This window comes from Gossypium hirsutum, chromosome A02 (assembly GCF_007990345.1).
Source record: "Gossypium hirsutum isolate 1008001.06 chromosome A02, Gossypium_hirsutum_v2.1, whole genome shotgun sequence".
Lineage (NCBI taxonomy): Eukaryota > Viridiplantae > Streptophyta > Magnoliopsida > Malvales > Malvaceae > Gossypium > Gossypium hirsutum.
Window position 1 is genome coordinate 7,285,286 of NC_053425.1, and position 18,465 is coordinate 7,303,750.

General features: G+C 32.6%; 2 protein-coding genes across 3 annotated transcripts; one reads left to right on the top strand and one right to left on the bottom strand.

The window, feature by feature from the left end:
- Positions 1-2,516: 2,516 nt before the first annotated feature.
- Positions 2,517-9,204, top strand: LOC107933215 (uncharacterized). 2 transcript variants are annotated; one of them, XM_041089855.1, is made up of 13 exons: positions 2,517-2,964; positions 3,057-3,240; positions 3,339-3,407; positions 3,487-3,585; positions 3,822-3,901; positions 3,995-4,149; positions 4,233-4,801; positions 5,172-5,869; positions 6,271-6,355; positions 6,585-6,636; positions 6,743-6,792; positions 6,920-6,967; positions 7,099-9,204. In XM_041089855.1, the coding sequence occupies exons 1-13, from the start codon at positions 2,672-2,674 to the stop codon at positions 7,273-7,275; spliced, it is 2,559 nt and encodes an 852-aa protein (XP_040945789.1). In that variant the 5' UTR covers positions 2,517-2,671; the 3' UTR covers positions 7,276-9,204. The 2 variants fall into 2 exon arrangements, with proteins under 2 accessions (XP_040945789.1, XP_040945787.1); XM_041089853.1 differs by having other exon boundaries at positions 2,568-2,964; positions 4,221-4,801.
- On the bottom strand, positions 9,070-10,983 carry LOC107933238 (translationally-controlled tumor protein homolog). Its single transcript, XM_016865396.2, has 5 exons — positions 10,790-10,983; positions 9,951-10,024; positions 9,721-9,849; positions 9,475-9,632; positions 9,070-9,393 (listed from the first exon to the last, which is right to left on the bottom strand). The coding sequence occupies exons 1-5, from the start codon at positions 10,815-10,817 to the stop codon at positions 9,276-9,278; spliced, it is 507 nt and encodes a 168-aa protein (XP_016720885.1). The 5' UTR covers positions 10,818-10,983; the 3' UTR covers positions 9,070-9,275.
- Positions 10,984-18,465: the final 7,482 nt, after the last annotated feature.

An 18,465-nucleotide genomic window follows, 5' to 3' on the forward strand; every position in this document is an offset into this window, starting at 1 on the left:
TTTAAAAAGATAATTCTTTCGCTCTTTCGCCTATGAACAAAGTTAATAATCTTTTTTTACGATGAATATATTAAATAAAAAAATTATTTAAAAGTTAATTATAAAACAATAAAATAATTAATGTAGTTAAGATTTGAGCTATTATGAGATTTAAACAACTAAAGAAAGCACATTCCATGAACACCTATAGCTCCTCTTGTCAGGATGAGAATCTATGTTGGTAAGTTCTTTAGGTTTAATTGGAGGCTAATCACAACAAATTTGCATTACAAAAACTTCAATTAAATTATAATCTTTCAAAAATTAAGAGGGAAAAAATGCAATTTTACCCTATAAAGTATGAACTAAAAGGGACATAAATTCAACTTCATAATAGTCAAGTTGAGCTTTGAGCTGTTGATTGATTTAGTGATTAAGTAAACCATGAGCTTAATCAATTTCTTTTAATTAATTCTAAAATTTTCCATTGTTTTTATGGAAAGAAACAAAACTAAAAACAAATTAATTACTTCAGAGATATTTGAACAAGGCTAACACTTGCTTTAACAATAGGAGAAATTACTAACATCTCTTTCGGAATCTCTTCAAACACTATTAGATTTTGACTTGTATCAAAAGCCAATTTTAGTATACAATTAACATTTACATTAGACTCTCTAGGAATGTGTTGCATGACCCAATGTCCGACCTTTGCTAAAAGTTGATGAATTCTTCTAATAAGGGTGGAGTTCAAATTTGTCAAGGAAGATTCCTAAGTAGCTTTGACCACTTCCAAGCTATCTGTTTGAATCATTGCTCCCTCAAGTCTTTTTTTTGGATAAGGTCCAATCTAATTTCAAATGAACAAATAATTAATCTTGAATTGAGTATAGGTATTAAATTTAATTTTACTAGCTAATGAGCTTAATTGAATAAGTTTAAATAATTCAATTTTTCTTCAATTAAATTCAAATTTTGAAAATTTATTTTGAGTTCAACTCAATTTAAAAAATTTATTATTAATTGAGTTGGCAAATCGACCATAAATCTATTAATCACAGTGTGATATCCACGTAGGGCTTGTAGAAGATAACATTAAAGTGTTTAATATACATAACTTACAAATTTAATATCACATAATTAAGTTATGGGATAAATTTCAAAGTTACATATGAACTTTGATTAGATGGGCAATTTGATACATGAATTTTGATTTGGTATAATTATAAATATAAAATTTTAATTGTGGTTCAAATGTATATATGAAATTTTAATTTTGATTCAATTGCATACATTTAAAGGAATAAATACATAAATTTATTTTTATATTAGATATATATAATTATTTGTATTGCAATATGTATACTTAAAATGGTGCTATATCGATAATTGTTTTAGTAATTTGTGAAAAGTGAATTAAGTTCATATTTCATGTATAAAGTTTGACAAAATCAAAGTTCATATATAGTATTACATATTAAACCAAATTTCATGTTGTTAACCAGTGTGATTAACAAGGAAGAGAAGGTGGTGGTTCACCCTTAGTAGGGGCGAAGAACCGCTGTCTGAAATGTTTGGTTGTAAGTATTGGAAGGTTAGGTTTAGTTTGGATAGAAGAAGGAGAAGAAGTTGTTATGTCTTAGCCCCCCTCTCTCAAGTGTCATGGTAAACTTAAATATGGGGAACAAAGAAGTATACGCGTCCTGAGCTCACTAACAGTGGAGTTATACATTGTTTCCTAGTAGTGACAGTGATGTGACATATTAAGATATGGCATTTTAGGACAGTTGGATAATCAATGAGTCTAAAACCTTACGTGTATCCACCGAGGGTGGTGTTTGTAAGTTTACTATAGTCCAAGATTCGCTAGGCTCACTTGATTAGAGGTTTGCCCATCATGAACGTGGACATGTTAGCATGTGGGATGCTCGTTGATGACACGTGGAAGGACATGTGGAAGAAGTATAACATGTGTAGTTTTGAGATTTATCTTTTAAGTTACGTGATATATACTATTTACAGAGAACTTTGGTCAGATTCTTTTCCTTTATATTAGGTGTATGAGGTGGATTTAGTTTCTGTATTTTAATTTAGTTATTTTAAATCCTTTTACTTTCAAACTTTGAAATATTATTCTTATACAAATGATAGCCATGTTAATTTATATTCTTTTCAAAATTTCATGCAACAAATACATAATCGCATGTGTAATGTCATACTACTTACTGTTTTCTCATAATACTTATAGAAATGTCAAGCTATTTTAGTTAACGATTTTAATAGATATTGTTTAAGTTAATATTGAAATTTTAAAACTCAAAAAACGTAAGAACTAAAAATGATCAAATTAGAGAATATAGACTAAATTTATAACTTATGCATAATACATAACTAGTAGCAAAATTTAACTTAAAAGATTTAATTGCTACCGTTTAAATGAAGACTAAAATATTAAAATTCAAAAAGTGTAGTAAATTTATCAAATTAGAGGATGCATTTTGGTTTAAACTGCAGAACGCTTCGTTTCAATCCACTTTCCCTTTCCCTTTCCCTTTCCCTTTCCCTTGTCACTGACTAATTAATAAACTAAAAAAAATCTTTAAAGTTTGACTAAAAGAAGAAGAAAAAAAAAGAAAGAAAAAGAAAAAGAAAACTTCTCTCTTCCTCATGTCCATAAACGGCGACCTTTCAGATGGAACCGCAATTCTCGAAGCACCGATCGTACGGACAACCAACGCACCACCACCATCACCAGCCGCAATTGAAAATGTTGGTTCCACCGCCACCGCCTCCTCCACCACAGCACTCCGACAACGACCGTAGCTGCAGCGAACTCAGAGCCTTCGATTGTAACCTCAATTCCCTTTGCGAACATATCCGAATGGAAGGTTTCAACGGCGGTTCCTTCTCCGACATTGTCGTTAACGCCATGGGATCCACCTACCACCTCCACCGCTTAATCCTCTCCCGTAGCTCTTACTTCAGGTTTAAAACGAATGACAAATAATAAAAATAAAAACCTAAGTTTTAAATTTTTTTAATTATAAACTAATTTTAATTTTTTTTAAATAATTGAGGAATATGCTTAACGGGCCTTGGAAAGAAGCTAATTCTCCGGTTGTAACGCTAAACGTCGACGACAGCAACGTTAACGGCGAAGCAATTGCGGTCGCGTTGGCTTATTTGTACGGACACCATCCCAAGCTTAATGATAATAATGCGTTTCGCGTTTTAGCTGCTGCTTCATTTCTTGATCTTCAGGTTCTTTTAAAGTTAAATGGTTTTTTAATCATTTCAGAGGTAATAAATTAAAATTTGTTTATTGGTTTATGATTTTGGGAACTCGAAACTGCTTGTAGGATCTATGTGCTATATGTACGGATTTTATTATATCTGAGCTCTGGACTTCGAATTTCTTAGCATATCAGGTTTGAACTATAATTTAACAAGTTTCTTTTTTATTTTTTTCTCTACTTTTTTTAATCAAAATTGGGATGTAAAATTTAGGTTTTTGCCGAGAATCAAGATTATGGGATACATGGAGAAAGGGTGAGGAATGCTTGCTGGGGCTATCTTTGTCAAAGTGGTGCCATGGAATTGAAAGAGGTAAAGCTTAGAAGGTTACAATTTTGGTGTTTTTACTTTTTATCAACTCAAGTTAATATGTATTCGTTATTTTATTTTCATGACTTAATTGTAGAGGAACTAATTAGAATGCTAGAGAGCGAATTTTAAGTAGCCAACATTTTTTGTGGAATATAGGTTAATGGTGAATGTTATTTCTTATGAATTTTCCAGTATGCTTATCTGATTGGTCATTGGGTTTTCCTCATCATGGATAGGTGCTTCCTAAACTTTCATCTCAGACGTTACATGCATTACTGACCTCTGATGAGCTGTGGGTATCTAGTGAAGAAAAACGGTACGATTTATTCGCAGCCCTGTTTCTTAAACTTGGGTTTGGCAGTTTGTTTTTATACTGTTGGGTGACCATTGTATTTGTTTTTATCAAAAGGTTTGAACTGGCATTGTACACCGTTCTCGCAAAAGGTGCTTTTTATCAGCCGGAAAGATCTGGTCAAGGAAGTTCCTCCTCTTCTGAGATAGATGTCGGCACTTCTCTTGAGTCTTCTAAAGGAAAGGGAAAAAATTTAATTGATAGCTTTCATGGTAAGAAATTGGAATCTGAATTGAGTCGTTTAAGTTTAAAAGATAACTACTCAGAACTTAGAAGCTCCCAGCTGATCTTGCAGGTTGTGTAGTTGACATACCAGCCGGAATATCTAGCGCTGACCAACAGGTTCAGCGACCTAAATATGCTCGTTCAGAATCTCTGTGTCCCTGTAGCATGGATCAGTCTTCATCAATTAGTAGTTCATTTTCAGAGGGCATAAGAACTTCACATTCATATGTTGAAATGCCAATTGGTGATGGAACAAGCGGAGGAATGGCCATGGAGGGGCCATCTGAGGAAGACTCGTGCTACCAGTTGAATAACAGTAATTGGCTTGCAAGCGATCAATCAAAGCATTGCTCTTCTGAGGATTCTTCCTGTAGTGGGCTCATGTTGAATGATTGGGGAAGATGTAGCATGGCTTCTTTGTCTTGGGGTGGCAGGGTTGTGGGTAAACGACAGGTAAAAAGCTATGCTAAAGGGAACTGCGGGGTTGCTGGTGAGGAATATGATGCCTTTGTTAATATATTTGAAGGGGGTTCTCTTCTATATTGCAATATGTCCTTTGAGGCACTTTTGAATGTGAGGAAACAACTTGAAGAATTGGGGTTTCCTTGCAAAGCTCTGAATGATGGCCTTTGGCTGCAGGTTTGTTTTCTGCACCCATATGCTTCCTTTTCTGTTATGTCTGATGCTGTATTAAGAAATACCTGTTGAAGTCTTGATGTATCAGCATGTTAACGGTAATGCTGGTGACAAACACAATTGACATTGATGAATGGGTTTTAGGTTAAATATTTAGGAACTCATTGAACCTGGTGGTATTTTGAGTAATTTTATTTTAGACTTATGGAAGATGGCAAAGACTTCTATTCTTTTTATCTTGGGAGTTTCTCCCTTTGTAATATAAGCATTTACAATTCCTTAAAATTTTGGCCTCCTCTTGTGGAAAAATTTGGCCTCTGCATGTGGCTTTGATGAGGATTTGATTGTTTTTGCTTGTATGGCTATAATGTAGATGCTATTACGCCAGAGGGTGCAAGAAATTGGAGCTGACACATGCACAAATTGCAGCCTTACTAGTATGCAATGCAGTTGCAGGCAGCCGTTTGGTATTCAACATGGAGTAGCTACTACAGGCTATTACGTACAAGAGCATGAACAAAGTCATCTAACTGGCAACATCAGAAATGTGTATGTGGCTGACAATGCTCAAGATGAAGGAAATGGCCTTTTTAGGCCAGTTAGAGTGCAGGTTAGGGGGGCTATTGATGGGCTTGCAGGTATTGGACGTGGTGCTACTTCTGTTCCTGCAACTTTGTGGACTCCAACACGTTTTGTCTTTTCTCGTGTGCCCTTTGGTATGGGCAACAGAATTGGCCAGCAGTCTCCTGCTAATGAGGATTCAGAGGCTAGAGCCGACCATAATGGAGACATGTCTGGAGGTGGCTTAACAGCTCTGGTGGAGTTAAGCCAAGGAGGCACTAGTAATGCCATTAATGTTCGTGAAGAACAAACAGAGAGGAGTTGCGAGTTGGATCCCCAAAGCAAAGTGCCAATGACTTCTATTGCAAGGCCAGCTACTAGTGGGATTGCCATGCAGATGTTAGAGACACCAGATCGAGCCATTGGAATTGACTGGGAGAATGCAACTAGTTCTTCTATATCATTGGACTTGAAAACCCCTCTAAGTCACTTCCCTTCCTTCCGTTTTGGGTAAGTTTTTTGCATAACTGTTGGTTTGTGCTTTGTAATTTCAATTAAGTAATATAAAAGCTTCCATAAACTATGGAAGTTAGTTGTTGGTGGAAATTCTTCCACTTGGTGTCTTGTGCGTTATTCTATTTTGTTGGAAGATAATTTGTTTTCGGTAATAATTTCAACTCTATTACTTACTGATAGGTTTGCCATTCTTGATCTTGTGTCTAAATGACGTACTTCTTATGTTCTAGAGAAGCAAGAGCACATTTTTTGGGATTTTAGGGTGCAATTTGTTATATATTGCCTTTGTTAAAATCCATAGATCTTGTCTCAGTATTTGTCTTTTTCTTTTTTTATTTTTGTTGGTCAAAAACTTATTCTGATAATGCTCTGTAAATCTTTTGCTGGCTCTACAGGGTTCAATTTGAGGATGTGCACAGGCTCAGTGATGGTCAAGTCAAGCACTCTCCTGAGTTCTTTTATGCCGGTTCATTGTGGAAGGTATTTGAATATGAAAAACCCTTTCAGAACCCCAGGACTGATTTAGTTCCAACTCCACAACTGTCTTAATATCTTATTTAATCAGAATAGGTTCGATTGTTTATCTGAAAGAAAATTAATAAACCAATAACCTGATGTTCTTGCATATTTCTTGATTTATTAAGCTTTTTAATTTTATATTCCATGTTTGTATGAAGATTTACGTTATAAGATTGGTTTCAATTTACAGGTTAGTGTTCAGGCCTTTAATGATGAAGATCCTCAAGGACGTAGGACTCTGGGTAATGTTCTAAGGCTAAAAACTTGAGAACTTATCCTTTTGTTTTTTCAGGATCATAAAAGACAATTTTGCAGTTGTTTTCTCAATCTATATTTCTCCCATCGCAGGACTATTTCTTCACCGTCGGAAAGCTGAAATAACCGACTCTTTTGGAAAGGTCAGCCCTGTTTCGCCAAATCAAAGCTTGAGATGGTCTTTCATTTAATCCATGGAAAACAATCTTTTGCTATATTTGTTAACCGGAGCTTTTAAATAATATGAAACATCCTGTTTTCACTTTTCAGGTTCACATGTTTATCGATTCGCGGGAAAAGGTCACCGCTCGTTATCAGGTAATAGATTCTATTACCTAATATAGAATTTAAAAATCTAGGAAGTCTAAGTTCAAATCGAAGCATTTGCAATCTGTTCCCTTATTCATAGGTTATGATGGCCTTGTGTTTTCATACCTTCATTTTTTCAGCTAATTTGTCCATCAAAGCGAGAAGTAATGGTGTTTGGAAGCTTCAAACAGAGGGGCACTCTTCTACCAAAAGCTCCCAAGGGTTGGGGATGGAGGACAGCTTTGTTGTTTGATGAACTTGCTGATCTTCTTCAAAATGGCGCCTTGAGAGTAGCTGCCATCGTGCAGCTTGTCTGAAATCAAACAACAATGTTAGCTGTGTACAAAGTTACTTTTCGGAGTGGGATCATCGGATACCGGTATGTTCATTTTTTTTTTTTAGGTTTTCCTGTGCATCAGTGGATCTTTTTGGAAGGTCATATCCTTATCTAATGGGTACTTGAAAAAAAAAACTGAAGAATCGGAGCAACATAAGTCTGGGAATGGAACATTGTAGGAAACTAAAACCTGACATACATTGCTTTCTGCATTTTTGGTTTTCAAAAAAAAGGAAGGAACAGAAAAATAATTGTGATTCTTGTATTACCTAATTTCATTTGGCATAGTTAATTGTATGTATAATGTAATTATGATAAAAATACAGATATTGTATCACTCACCAATGGATGGAATGAATGCTGAAATCAAGAAATGTATCAAAATAACTTGTTTACTATTGGTTCTGAATCGATGCTGAATTGTGAAAGACCTTTTGTTTTAAATAAAAAGAAATCTGTAATGGAAATCAAATTATGAAAAAATTTCAACCTTTTCTCTTGTATAACAATAAAGCATTGGGATTAGCTTAATTCAGCACAACATGGGTGACGGTTTGTCAGATTTAACAGTTGGTACTGTATTGTATTATCAATGAAAATGTGAATGGGTTAAAAAATCATTCACTTTATTATTATAATGTATAAAATGAATGTATATTAATATTTTTACTGTCTTTCTTGATTTTTTCCTCTCATTTTTAGAAGTTATTTTATTTTTTCTTTATTTTGTTCATGATTATTAAAAAATCAATGACACAATCGGTTTAACCGGCTGAGGTTTTTTCATTATTAAACTTTGTTGAGATACATTGAGGGTTATTTGCGCAAGTGTCAATTTTTTTTTTTTGCAAAAGTGTTCAAATTAGAGTTAAACTCTTTAAAAGTGTTAAAATGAAGGTTAAAACTTTTTTGAAAATACTCAAGTAAGGGTTTTTCAAATGTTTTATATTAGGTCTTAAATTATGTTTTTATTATGTTTAATATTTGATTCAGTTGTCATATATTTCACATTAAAATTTACATAATCTAAATGTTAAGCTTTTATATGATCATTTTAAAAATTTTATCTCTTATGTGAATAACGTTTAGACCCTAATTTATACCTTCAGTCTTGTTTAAAATACAATGTAAATTTGACATAATCTTGTATTTATTTCTATATATATTTTGTGTCATTTCATATTGTTGTGTTGAGCATAGGTGGACTACATCCGTAGAAGCCTTTGACTATTCGGAACCAAGAAATCAGTATTATTTAAGATTTTGTGAAAAGCCTGAACTGAAGGGAAATTTCACAAAACTAACAACCGTAACACATAACACAATAAGATTCTAACAATGGTTGAAGTGATAATGGAATAAACCATTTAAGATTGCCTTTTATTTCATGCACCAACGTTGACCAATACTTCATTAAATTTTCCAACAAAGTTTGATGTTCTTAAATTCTGCTTACGTGTAAATTTCCAAGATACATTATTGAAGTTGAATAAAAAATTAAATCAAATACCCCCGACAATTCTGAAAATGCACAAATTAATCCTTCTTCAAAACGATTATCATCCATTATAGTTTAGACATCAGAACACTCGAATATATATATATCACATTTAACTATGCTCATTTAAAAAGTCTTATTTCGAGAGAAACAAATAACTTAATTATTTTTATAGATTTATGAATTTTACATTTAAAATAATTAAATTTTAGTCATAATATTATGTTTAACATGCCATATTTGTCCCAAAAAAGTCCTTCCAATAAAATCAAGTAGTAATAGAACAAAGAGTTAAATTATTGTTTAGCCAACCCATAAAAATAGAAACCATTCCATGATAAAACAACAAACAATTAAAACAAAAACATCAAAAACCACAAATAATTTATGTCTTTAGCAGAGTACTGAAAACAAGAGACAAAAGCAATAATAAAAAGGACTAAATTCTTCAGCAACCACTTTTTTTTTCTTTGCTTCAAACCTCAGCACTTGACCTCCTTCAATGCATATGCAAAGTACAAAAATGTTGGGTCAACAGCACCATCCTTGTAGTAAGCAAACACCAAGCATCCATCATCATGCATGCTCTCTCCTACGAAACTGCGACAAAAAACCCGAGTTTTAGTTTTACTAAAAACCAAAAAGTATTTGATAAAGTACGATAAGTGGTAGGCAACTCACAATTGAAGGTCCTTCAATTTTGAAAGCAAAAACTTGGTTGCTCCCTCAATGTTTTTCTTGAAGGACTCTTGCTTTTCCGCATCCAGTTTTGGTGTCAAGTTCTTGATGAACTTCTTGATGAACACGACAAACTGCTTCTTGTCGAAAGGGGGTTGCTCCTGCAAGTGTGTATCGAAATATACTATTCAAGTTCTACCTCAAAAGTTGATAAGTGTGAAATAGTTTTAAAGAGTAAAACTGACTAACCTGAAGCCTGAAAGTGTCAACAATGTCAACAACCTTCACAGCTTGGTCATCAACACCTTCATCCTCATCAGCACCTTCGGCTGAAGGATTGGCACCAATGTCAACATCGACAGCTCCTTGCACAACCCACTAAAAAGCAGCAAAAAAAAAAGGCAAACTGCATCTAGATCCCAATTCACAGTATGAAAAATCTAAAACCTTTTAAGCTAACAATTTCCCAATATACTAACCTTTCCCTCAACTTCCCACAGCATCCCATTCTCGATTTCCTTGTAGGGGAATGAGTCAGAAAGAAGCTCGTCACCTGAAATTAATCATCATAATTCATTCAACTCAACACGGCAAAGCTAACCAACACGCTTGCATCAACAAGATTCCCCTAAGTATAGCAATAAAAAATCCCTATATTTTAGGTTTAAGAAACACCAAGAACATAGTTTGTTCAACTTGCCTTGATCCTACAAAGCGGAACAAACTTGCAACAACAAGCAACTAAATTAAACCCTAAGCACAATAATCAAAGATATATGAATTTTAGCATTAAAAACAAAAACCCAGGTTACCACAATTATTAAACCGAACAGCTAAAATTTGAGGATGCTGAATCTCATAAGCTAAAAAGCCATGATTTAAAAAGTCAACTCCATTCTGCAAAGGTCAACACACTTGCATCAACAAAATAAATAAACCTAAAGAAAAGCACCCATCTTTTTTAGCTTTTAAAACAGTAAGATACTAGAATTTGAAGACCCGACAGCTAAAATTAATAACTCTATGCAGAGCAATAAAAAAAGATCCGTTCTTCTTCCAGTTTTATAAACACTCAAGCTCACTAAAATTTAATAGACCCAATAGCTAAAATCTGTTTTGATGTTGAGTTTTGTTAGGATCTCTACTTTTTTATCGATTGAAACTAACCCAAAAAAACCAAAACATGGATTAGTAAACACAGATCTAATAAAAACCACCAAAGCTATAAAACTAAATGAAAAGCGATACAAATCGATGAAAACACAAATCAAGATCAGAGAGAATGTTGGGTAAAAAAAAGATGCAAAAGAGTTAATACCGGAGATGAGATCCTGGTAAACCAACATGGTCTCTCTCGAAGCGAAAAGCTAAAGACTTTTTGGTTCAGAGAGATGAAGAGAGAGACGCAGGCGGCGGCTACAGAGAGCGAGAGAGAGCTAGAGAGGGGTTTGAAAAGATCGGACGAATGGTATTTATAAGCGAGGGTTTCGGTGGAGGTTTGAGCTTAAGGTTAAAGCTAAAGCGAATCTCTTGGTTTTATCTTTGTTTGGGAATAGGAACAAGTGTGTCCTTTATTGGTATAGGGATTTTCTCGTTCTTGGCCCAAATTGTTACACTGAGTTGGTTAGGTCTTGCCATTATATGGTGATATTAGCGACTAAAGTGTCACTTATCTCTCACACATTTTTATTAGGGTTGTATTCGGTTCGATTTAATTCAATTTTTCGATTTTTTCTATTTTTTTACTCAGCCTTAAATTTTATTATATTAATCACATTGCTTTGCTAGAGTTATGTTATTGGGTTTCAATGGGATAAAAATGGTAAATTTGTTAAGGATAATTAGTTTTCAAGTTTGTAGTCCTCTTCTTAAACAATGATTTTAGTAGTTGAAAAAAGTGAGACAATTGTTAATTTTTAGTCGGATGATTGGTGTAGATTTGGCAATCTTTAGGCTACTATCAAATGCCCCCTTATGGCTAGGAAGAGAAATTGAGCTTTATCGAAGTCTGATTTTAATGACTAAGAAAGGGCACAAATGTTGTGTCCATTACATTGCTTAATAATTTCCTACAAGCACCCCTCTCGACAAATGAAGATGTGGTTTGTTCTTTATGCTCAAACTCCTCTATTCAGGAACATTTATACCTACTAGTGTTTATGAAGCAATTGATAGTTGAATTACACCAAACCTACTTAGGAATAATGATATTTGGATAAAAGTTTAGAAATCAAAGCTCTCACAAAAATTCAAATTCCATATGTTGAAATGCTCATAAACCATTCTCCTTTTTATGTAACCACCAAGAAACTATGAACCATATTTTGTGTGGCAGTTTTTTCGTGAAAAATTGGTGGATCACTATGCGAAAGAGCAACGGCCAAAGCATTTATGTCATGGTTCACGTCTACCAACAACAAGGATCTCATCCAACTTCTCGTTTCTCAATCCTATATTTTTTAAGATAGAAAAAATATTGAGTTGTGATTTTCCTGATTAAGAACTTTTTTTCACTAGTTAGCTTTTCATTAACTTTACGTACCAGATTCCATTTGTCTAGCATGGCCTTGTGTATCTCTGTAAAGTCTTTTGTTGATTCTGAATAATTGTCACTGCTAGTTTTTTAATAAATTGCAACTAGTGTCTGCAACTAGTGTCTGCAACTAGGAAGTAAAAGTAACATGGTTGTTGATATTATCTTTTTCATCAATGACTCCACTTTTTGAATCATTCAATGTAACTTTAGAAGACTTTGACCTCTTAATAGTGTTGGCACATTTAGTCGTGGTATGTCCATAACATTTGCATTCATGACATTGAACTTCTTTCTTCTTGTTTCTATGTTCTACCATATCATCTTTGTTTTTAATCATGGTTGAAGATCAACCACTGTCATTATACGTCTAGATAACTTTCTTTAAATTTCTTCTAAGAAGGGCCAACTGTTCTAGCAAATCTTTAACATAAGTTTCTTTTTTTATTACAACTAGAGTAATAAGTTGCAGAGCAAGGTTGTTTTTTTGCTTTAATCTTACTCCTCTTGGACTCATCGATATTCATCTCACAAGGTTCATAGGGATTTAATGATCTCATAAATTCTTATTGCATCAAATATTATTTTTCTCATTTATTACGGTCACCTTTATTGCAAAACGTTTAGGAAGAGATTGCAAAATCTCTCGAACCAGCTTCACATTTAAGTACTCCTCACCAAAAGCAAAATTAGCTTGGTTAAAGATGCCATATAATTTTGCATATAAATAAAAATAAAAAATTCTTGTTTCAATTGACAATCTCAAATTTTCAAACTTGGATGTTTAACATATGAAGTTTGGATTGTTTCACAAAAGTGGTGCCTTAATGTCCTATTTCAAGAATGATCCAAGCCTTATGAGTGGAAATGCACTTGAATATGTGCTTGAATTCTTGAGGATCTACATCGTTGAAGATAATGTTCAAGACCTTTAAGTTGTAATTGGCTACCTTGTCTTCATTTATTGACTAGGTGATTTCAGGTTTTATGATTTGAACTTTATTATTTTCTTTAGTAGGTGACTCTTAATTTGATAAAATTGCCTCCCAAGCCTTCTCATTAATAGGCTTTATAAAGCCTTTCATGTGTGCATTCCAATAGACATAATTTTAGCCATCAAGCGTAAGGGGTTTTGAGATTGAGGTTCATTCCATCTCTTTAGGTAATTCAACAGTAGGAGCATTATCTAACGCTTTAAGTGTCTAACTCTGATAACAACTGAAATTTTAATGAATTTGTATTCTAGATGTATGTTAGTTGCAAATGGACTAACTTATTAACATTTATAAAATAAAACATTGACACAAAAATTTGGTTACATAGTTTGAAAATTTTGTACGTCTGCAGGGCATTTCTCGAATAATAATTCACTATAAATCAACTTATACGCTACGTGATTAAGTCAAACTCACTCCTATACAGATGCTAGACCACTCTCCCCTCTAAGACTTCACCTTCGAAAGCTTAGTTACAAAATGAACAATAAGAATAGTTTTTTTTTACAACAATTTTCACTAAAATAAGTTCCTCACAATAAATAGAATAAGTGCTCTTAATCTCATTCCATAACTAATAACAAGTCATCTCTTAAACAAATGTATATTGGCTTGTCACTCTTTAATAAATGTGAACATATATCTCCTTGACTTTTGTTTCAAGCAGGTTTTCAATAAAGAAACAGATACAATAGATATTCCGGGAGTATTCTTTTTAAAATTGGATCTCTTTATTAAAGAGTCATCGCTTGACTTAATTTCAGTGATATCGGAACAGTGATTTGAGATCACTAAATCCGACAAGTATGTTTGAAAATTTAATAAATTAATAATTATGAGTCAAGTGTGAATTTAGAAGAATTTTGAATTAGTGAATTTTGTGTTAAAAAAAAGAGAGAGAAAAGAATTTAATAAGTAAATTGGTCTAAAACGAGGTATCAAGACCTCGAATGCATAATTCGAGCCATAAATATTTTTAAAAATATTTATGGAGTGTAGATAAGTTAGTATTAAAGTTTCGTTAGAAAATTTTAACGTTTGGATAGTCAATTAATTAAAAATGACTAAATTGAAAAAGGTACAAAACTTGATAAAATGATTAAATAGCTCAAGTGTTAAATGAGGGAGGACTTAAAAGGAAAATTAGCCAAAAGGGAAAGGATGAGGCGGCATAAGCAAGAAAAAAAAATCTGGAATCAGGTGAGCTAAGGGTAAAATGGTAAATTTAACAAAATTAAACAAATAAATTGAAATTGAAAGAGATTTCTAGGCCATTCTTCTCATAATTTCGGCCAGACAGCCATGGGAGAGAGCCTTTAAGCTGGTTTTGCACAATTTCACTGCATGTGAGTCTATTTCTTGCCCTTTTCTTATATTTTTTTGTATTTTTAAGACTTTTGCAATTAGGCCCAATCATCTAATTCATTAGTTTTTGATTTGGTGGGTGAAATTGGAAGTTACCCTGGCTGAGTAAGGGCAGTATATGATGAATTATTATGAAATTTAAGTTCTAATTTCATATTAAGGTTGTTTTATTAAGTCATTTTGATAGAAAATGGTATTTAGGACCTAATTGTGAAAAAGTTGTGAATTAGATGTTGATGTTGAAATTCAGAATATCAAAGGTTGTGAATTAGTTTATAATGATAAAATAAAAGTGTTAATTGAGAAAAAAATTAGTTCAATTGATGGATGAATTGAGCAGGGACTAAATTGTAAGAACTGTAAATTTTAGGGTAAAAGTGCAATTTTGAAATTTGAACAGCATAAATTGTGAAGTGAAATAGAAATCAAATAAATGCTAATGAGTAGAAATAATTTATATTATAGATCAAGAGAAACGAGATTCAAGTCATGATCGAGGGAAAAATAAAGTTTACGAGGAATAGGCTCGATTGCTAATATTTTATATCGAGGTAAGTTCATATGATTTTTAATAATGCAATGTGTAATTTAATGTTTTGAAATGAAAATTTCATGAATGATATAGTATATTATTGCATATAAAATGTCATTAAACTGTGATAATTGTAAAATGATATTTGAATAAAAGTACAAATTAAATGGAACAACGGACTTGAGTACTTTCATTCAGTGGCTAAGACGAATTGACGGAAAAGACCATGGCAGCATGTGAAATGTGATTTCTGTATAAGACCATAGCTGGGCTATGGCTTCGGAGAAATGTGATATGTGCTTCCGTATAAGACCATATCCGGGATATGGCATCGGTGTGATATGTGCTACTGTATAAGACCATATCTGGGATATGGCATCAGTGTGATATGTGATCCGTGTAAGACCATGGCTGGGCTATGGCCTCGGTATGTGATATGTGACTATGTGCAAGACCATAGTTTTACTATGGCATTGTGATAATGAGGTACTCAATTCCATAATCGTTCCCTAATTTGATTATGAACGAAAATGTAAAATGGCCCGAAAAGATTAAGAATTGGTGAATACTATGAAAATGACACGATTTGGAATAAGTTCTTAATACTTGATGACATTGAGATTATGGATCTATGCTTATGAAGCATAATTATGTGTTCTTACCATGATGGATGAAATGATATTGTATGGATTTAGTGAATAGTGGTGAATGGATAAATATGGCCTTGGCAGTTTTGGGTTACTGCAGTAGTGTATCTTTTGAAATTCACCATAAATTGTGGAAATTGAGTTAAGGGCTTAATAAAATATGAGATTAAAGCCTGATGAGTCTAGTTTCATATAGAGGAAACGATGCATGCAATTGGATTTTATGTTATAAGATATTTAAATTGTTGTGAGACAGAGTTTGAATGACTTCGAGATCCCCTGTTCTGATTTTAGAAAATCATTAGAAATTGTACAAAAATAATTATGTGTTTTAATTTATATATTTAAAATCCTTATATGAGATAGAGGAACATCATCCAAGTCCGAATTATGAGATAAATAATTTTAGTGAAGAGAGATCAGAACTGTTGGACAGCGAAATAGGGGAAACTTTAATGAATAAACTGTACTAAATGGATAAACCAAAAATTCTGGAAATTTTATGGGAGAAAGGTATATGAATCTAGTTTCAAGGAAAATTAACGGAACTTAATTTGGAGTTTCTTAGCTCCAGAAATAAATTATTTAGTAAATGTATCTCGATAAAACAGTTTAAGCTGAGTATGTATAATTGTACAATTGTGGTGTGTTATCTTAAAAGCATGTTGGTAATTGCTTATTAATTTCATATGGACTTACTAAGCATTTATGCTTACTCCCTCCTTTTCATTCCTTGTAGTTTTGACAAGCCAGCTCGGAAATCGGGAACGGTCGGAGGCCCACTCACACTATCCGTATACCATCTTGGCATAATGGCTTGTATATTTTGAGTATGGCATGTATATCATTATAATCATTTTGTATATATGGTCTTATGATATGGATATTGAGTGGTATGGAAATGCTTGGTAATGATTAGCCATTGGAATGGCTAATCATGATCATATTTGGTGTTATGTATGCTAAATTGCTAGCTAATCCATGGAAACCATGAAATAGGCAAAATTTACCATAAAATAGATTCAGATGTGAGTTTGAAAAATCATTAAAAATAGTAGAGATACAATTAGATGATGAATAAAATATGGAATTGAAGAATTATTAGTCTATTTTCATATTGATGGAACAAAACAGGTATATGAGTTATATTTTATGAGAAGTTTAAATTTTTGTGAAACAGGGCCAGAGCGATTTCTAGATCCCCTGTTCTGACTTTGGAAATTCACCATAAGTTGTAAAAAGATAATTAGAAGTTATGCTTTATATGTACAGATTCCTTATTGAGTCTAGTTTTATTAGAAACAAACGGCATAGTCATTGAAACTCTGTACAGGGAGATATCTAATTCGTAATACACAGAGGTCAGAGCAGTCGAACCCTAAAACAGGGGAGAATTTAACTAATAAACTGTACTAATTGGCCTGACCAAAAATTCTAGAAAAAAATTAGTAGATAGATATATGAGTCTAGTTTAAGGAAAAATTTACGGAATTTGATTTCGAGTTTCGGAACTCGAGATATGAATTTTTAAGCAACTATGACGCAGTTGGACAGCTTGTTCAAATTTGTTTAAGTGCTCAAATAAGTTTAGTAATGCCTCGTGCTCGACTCCGGCGACGGTCTCGGGTAAGGGGGCGTTACAACTTTAACTTTTTCAAAATCAGTATCTCTTTAAATAAAGTAAATAAATCACACTAGGACTCTTGAAAACTTTTCTTACTTGATTTAATCTTTTCTCCAATTATAATCTCAAAATTTACTACTCGAAAACCTTAAAAAGATGTAAGTAAATAATCTAAGATATGTAAGTCAAATCCTTAAAAAGATGCAATTGGCCCTGCATCTAGGATGTGCAACTGCCATTAATAGTTAGTATATGAGTTCATGTACGAGATTGAATATACTTGAGTCTTTTAATGTTGAGGGTGCCTTAGAGTCTCAGGTTACATGTGTGAAGGCTTAATCGTTCATTACTCGTGATTGGTTGAAACCGGTTTCCTTCATTTGGCAAGGCTACTCGTACAATTCATTTGTTGATCCTGCTCCTTGATCTTTGGAAGATACTATTGCTGACTCTTGATTAGGACTTGTTAGCCATCCATCACGTGATAACCATCTGTTATAAGGCTTTCCCTTCTCAAGCCAACTATTTTGGCTTGAGCTTAATGGTTTGTTCTCTTGATTTTAATTTATATAAGCATAAAAAAATAAATTATATAAAATGTGTATTATTAATATAAAAATAATTTTAAATATTTTAGGGTTAATGTGTAAAATTGTTACCATATTTTAGGTGAAAGCTGAAATTTGTCATTACACTTTATTTCGATTGATATTTTCAATTGTACTTTTGAATTATGTCTCTTTATTTTTGTTTGATTGAATTTTGTCACAAATTTTAATTTTTTTATTGAATTTTATTCTTCAATTTTAATTTAAAATAAGTTGAAGACAAATTTAATAAAAAATTAATACTTAAAACAATAAATTAATATAATATCAACAATTGATAAAAAATATTACTTATAAAAAAGTAATCTTAATTTTTTATTTTTCAAGTCTTTATTTTATTAAATAAAAATGATATTTTAATTTTTTTATTATTTTATAAATTAATTTATAATATTTTTCTTGTTAAATTTTATTTTCAAATCATCAAAATCAATATTAAGTGACAAATTTTAATTTGAACAATCTCATTATAAGTTCTGATTATATTTGCTCTTTTTGGTACAATGTCTAAAACTACCCATAGTCCCTCTTCAACCTATAAATAGGAGGATAATACGATTTAGCGCACTCGAACCCATTCCAGTTGATGCTAAAACTCAATTGACAATTAGTGGCAAAATTTAGTAAAACTCAAATTTCGATAGTAAAATTCAATAACATAAAAGTTGTGTGGCAAATTTAACTATACTC

Excerpts from the sequence above, each read along its gene's own strand:
- LOC107933215 (XM_041089853.1), top strand. The coding sequence starts at position 2,672 with ATGGAACCGCAATTCTCGAAGCACCGATCGTACGGACAACCAACGCAC. Across the intron at positions 3,408-3,486 it reads CGAATTTCTTAGCATATCAG|GTTTTTGCCGAGAATCAAGA; the intron begins GTTTGAACTATA and ends TGTAAAATTTAG. Across the intron at positions 3,586-3,821 it reads GTGCCATGGAATTGAAAGAG|GTGCTTCCTAAACTTTCATC; the intron begins GTAAAGCTTAGA and ends CATCATGGATAG.
- LOC107933238 (XM_016865396.2), bottom strand. The coding sequence starts at position 10,817 with ATGTTGGTTTACCAGGATCTCATCTCCG. Across the intron at positions 9,633-9,720 it reads TTGACACTTTCAGGCTTCAG|GAGCAACCCCCTTTCGACAA; the intron begins GTTAGTCAGTTT and ends ACACACTTGCAG. Across the intron at positions 9,394-9,474 it reads AAATTGAAGGACCTTCAATT|TTTCGTAGGAGAGAGCATGC; the intron begins GTGAGTTGCCTA and ends TTTTTGTCGCAG.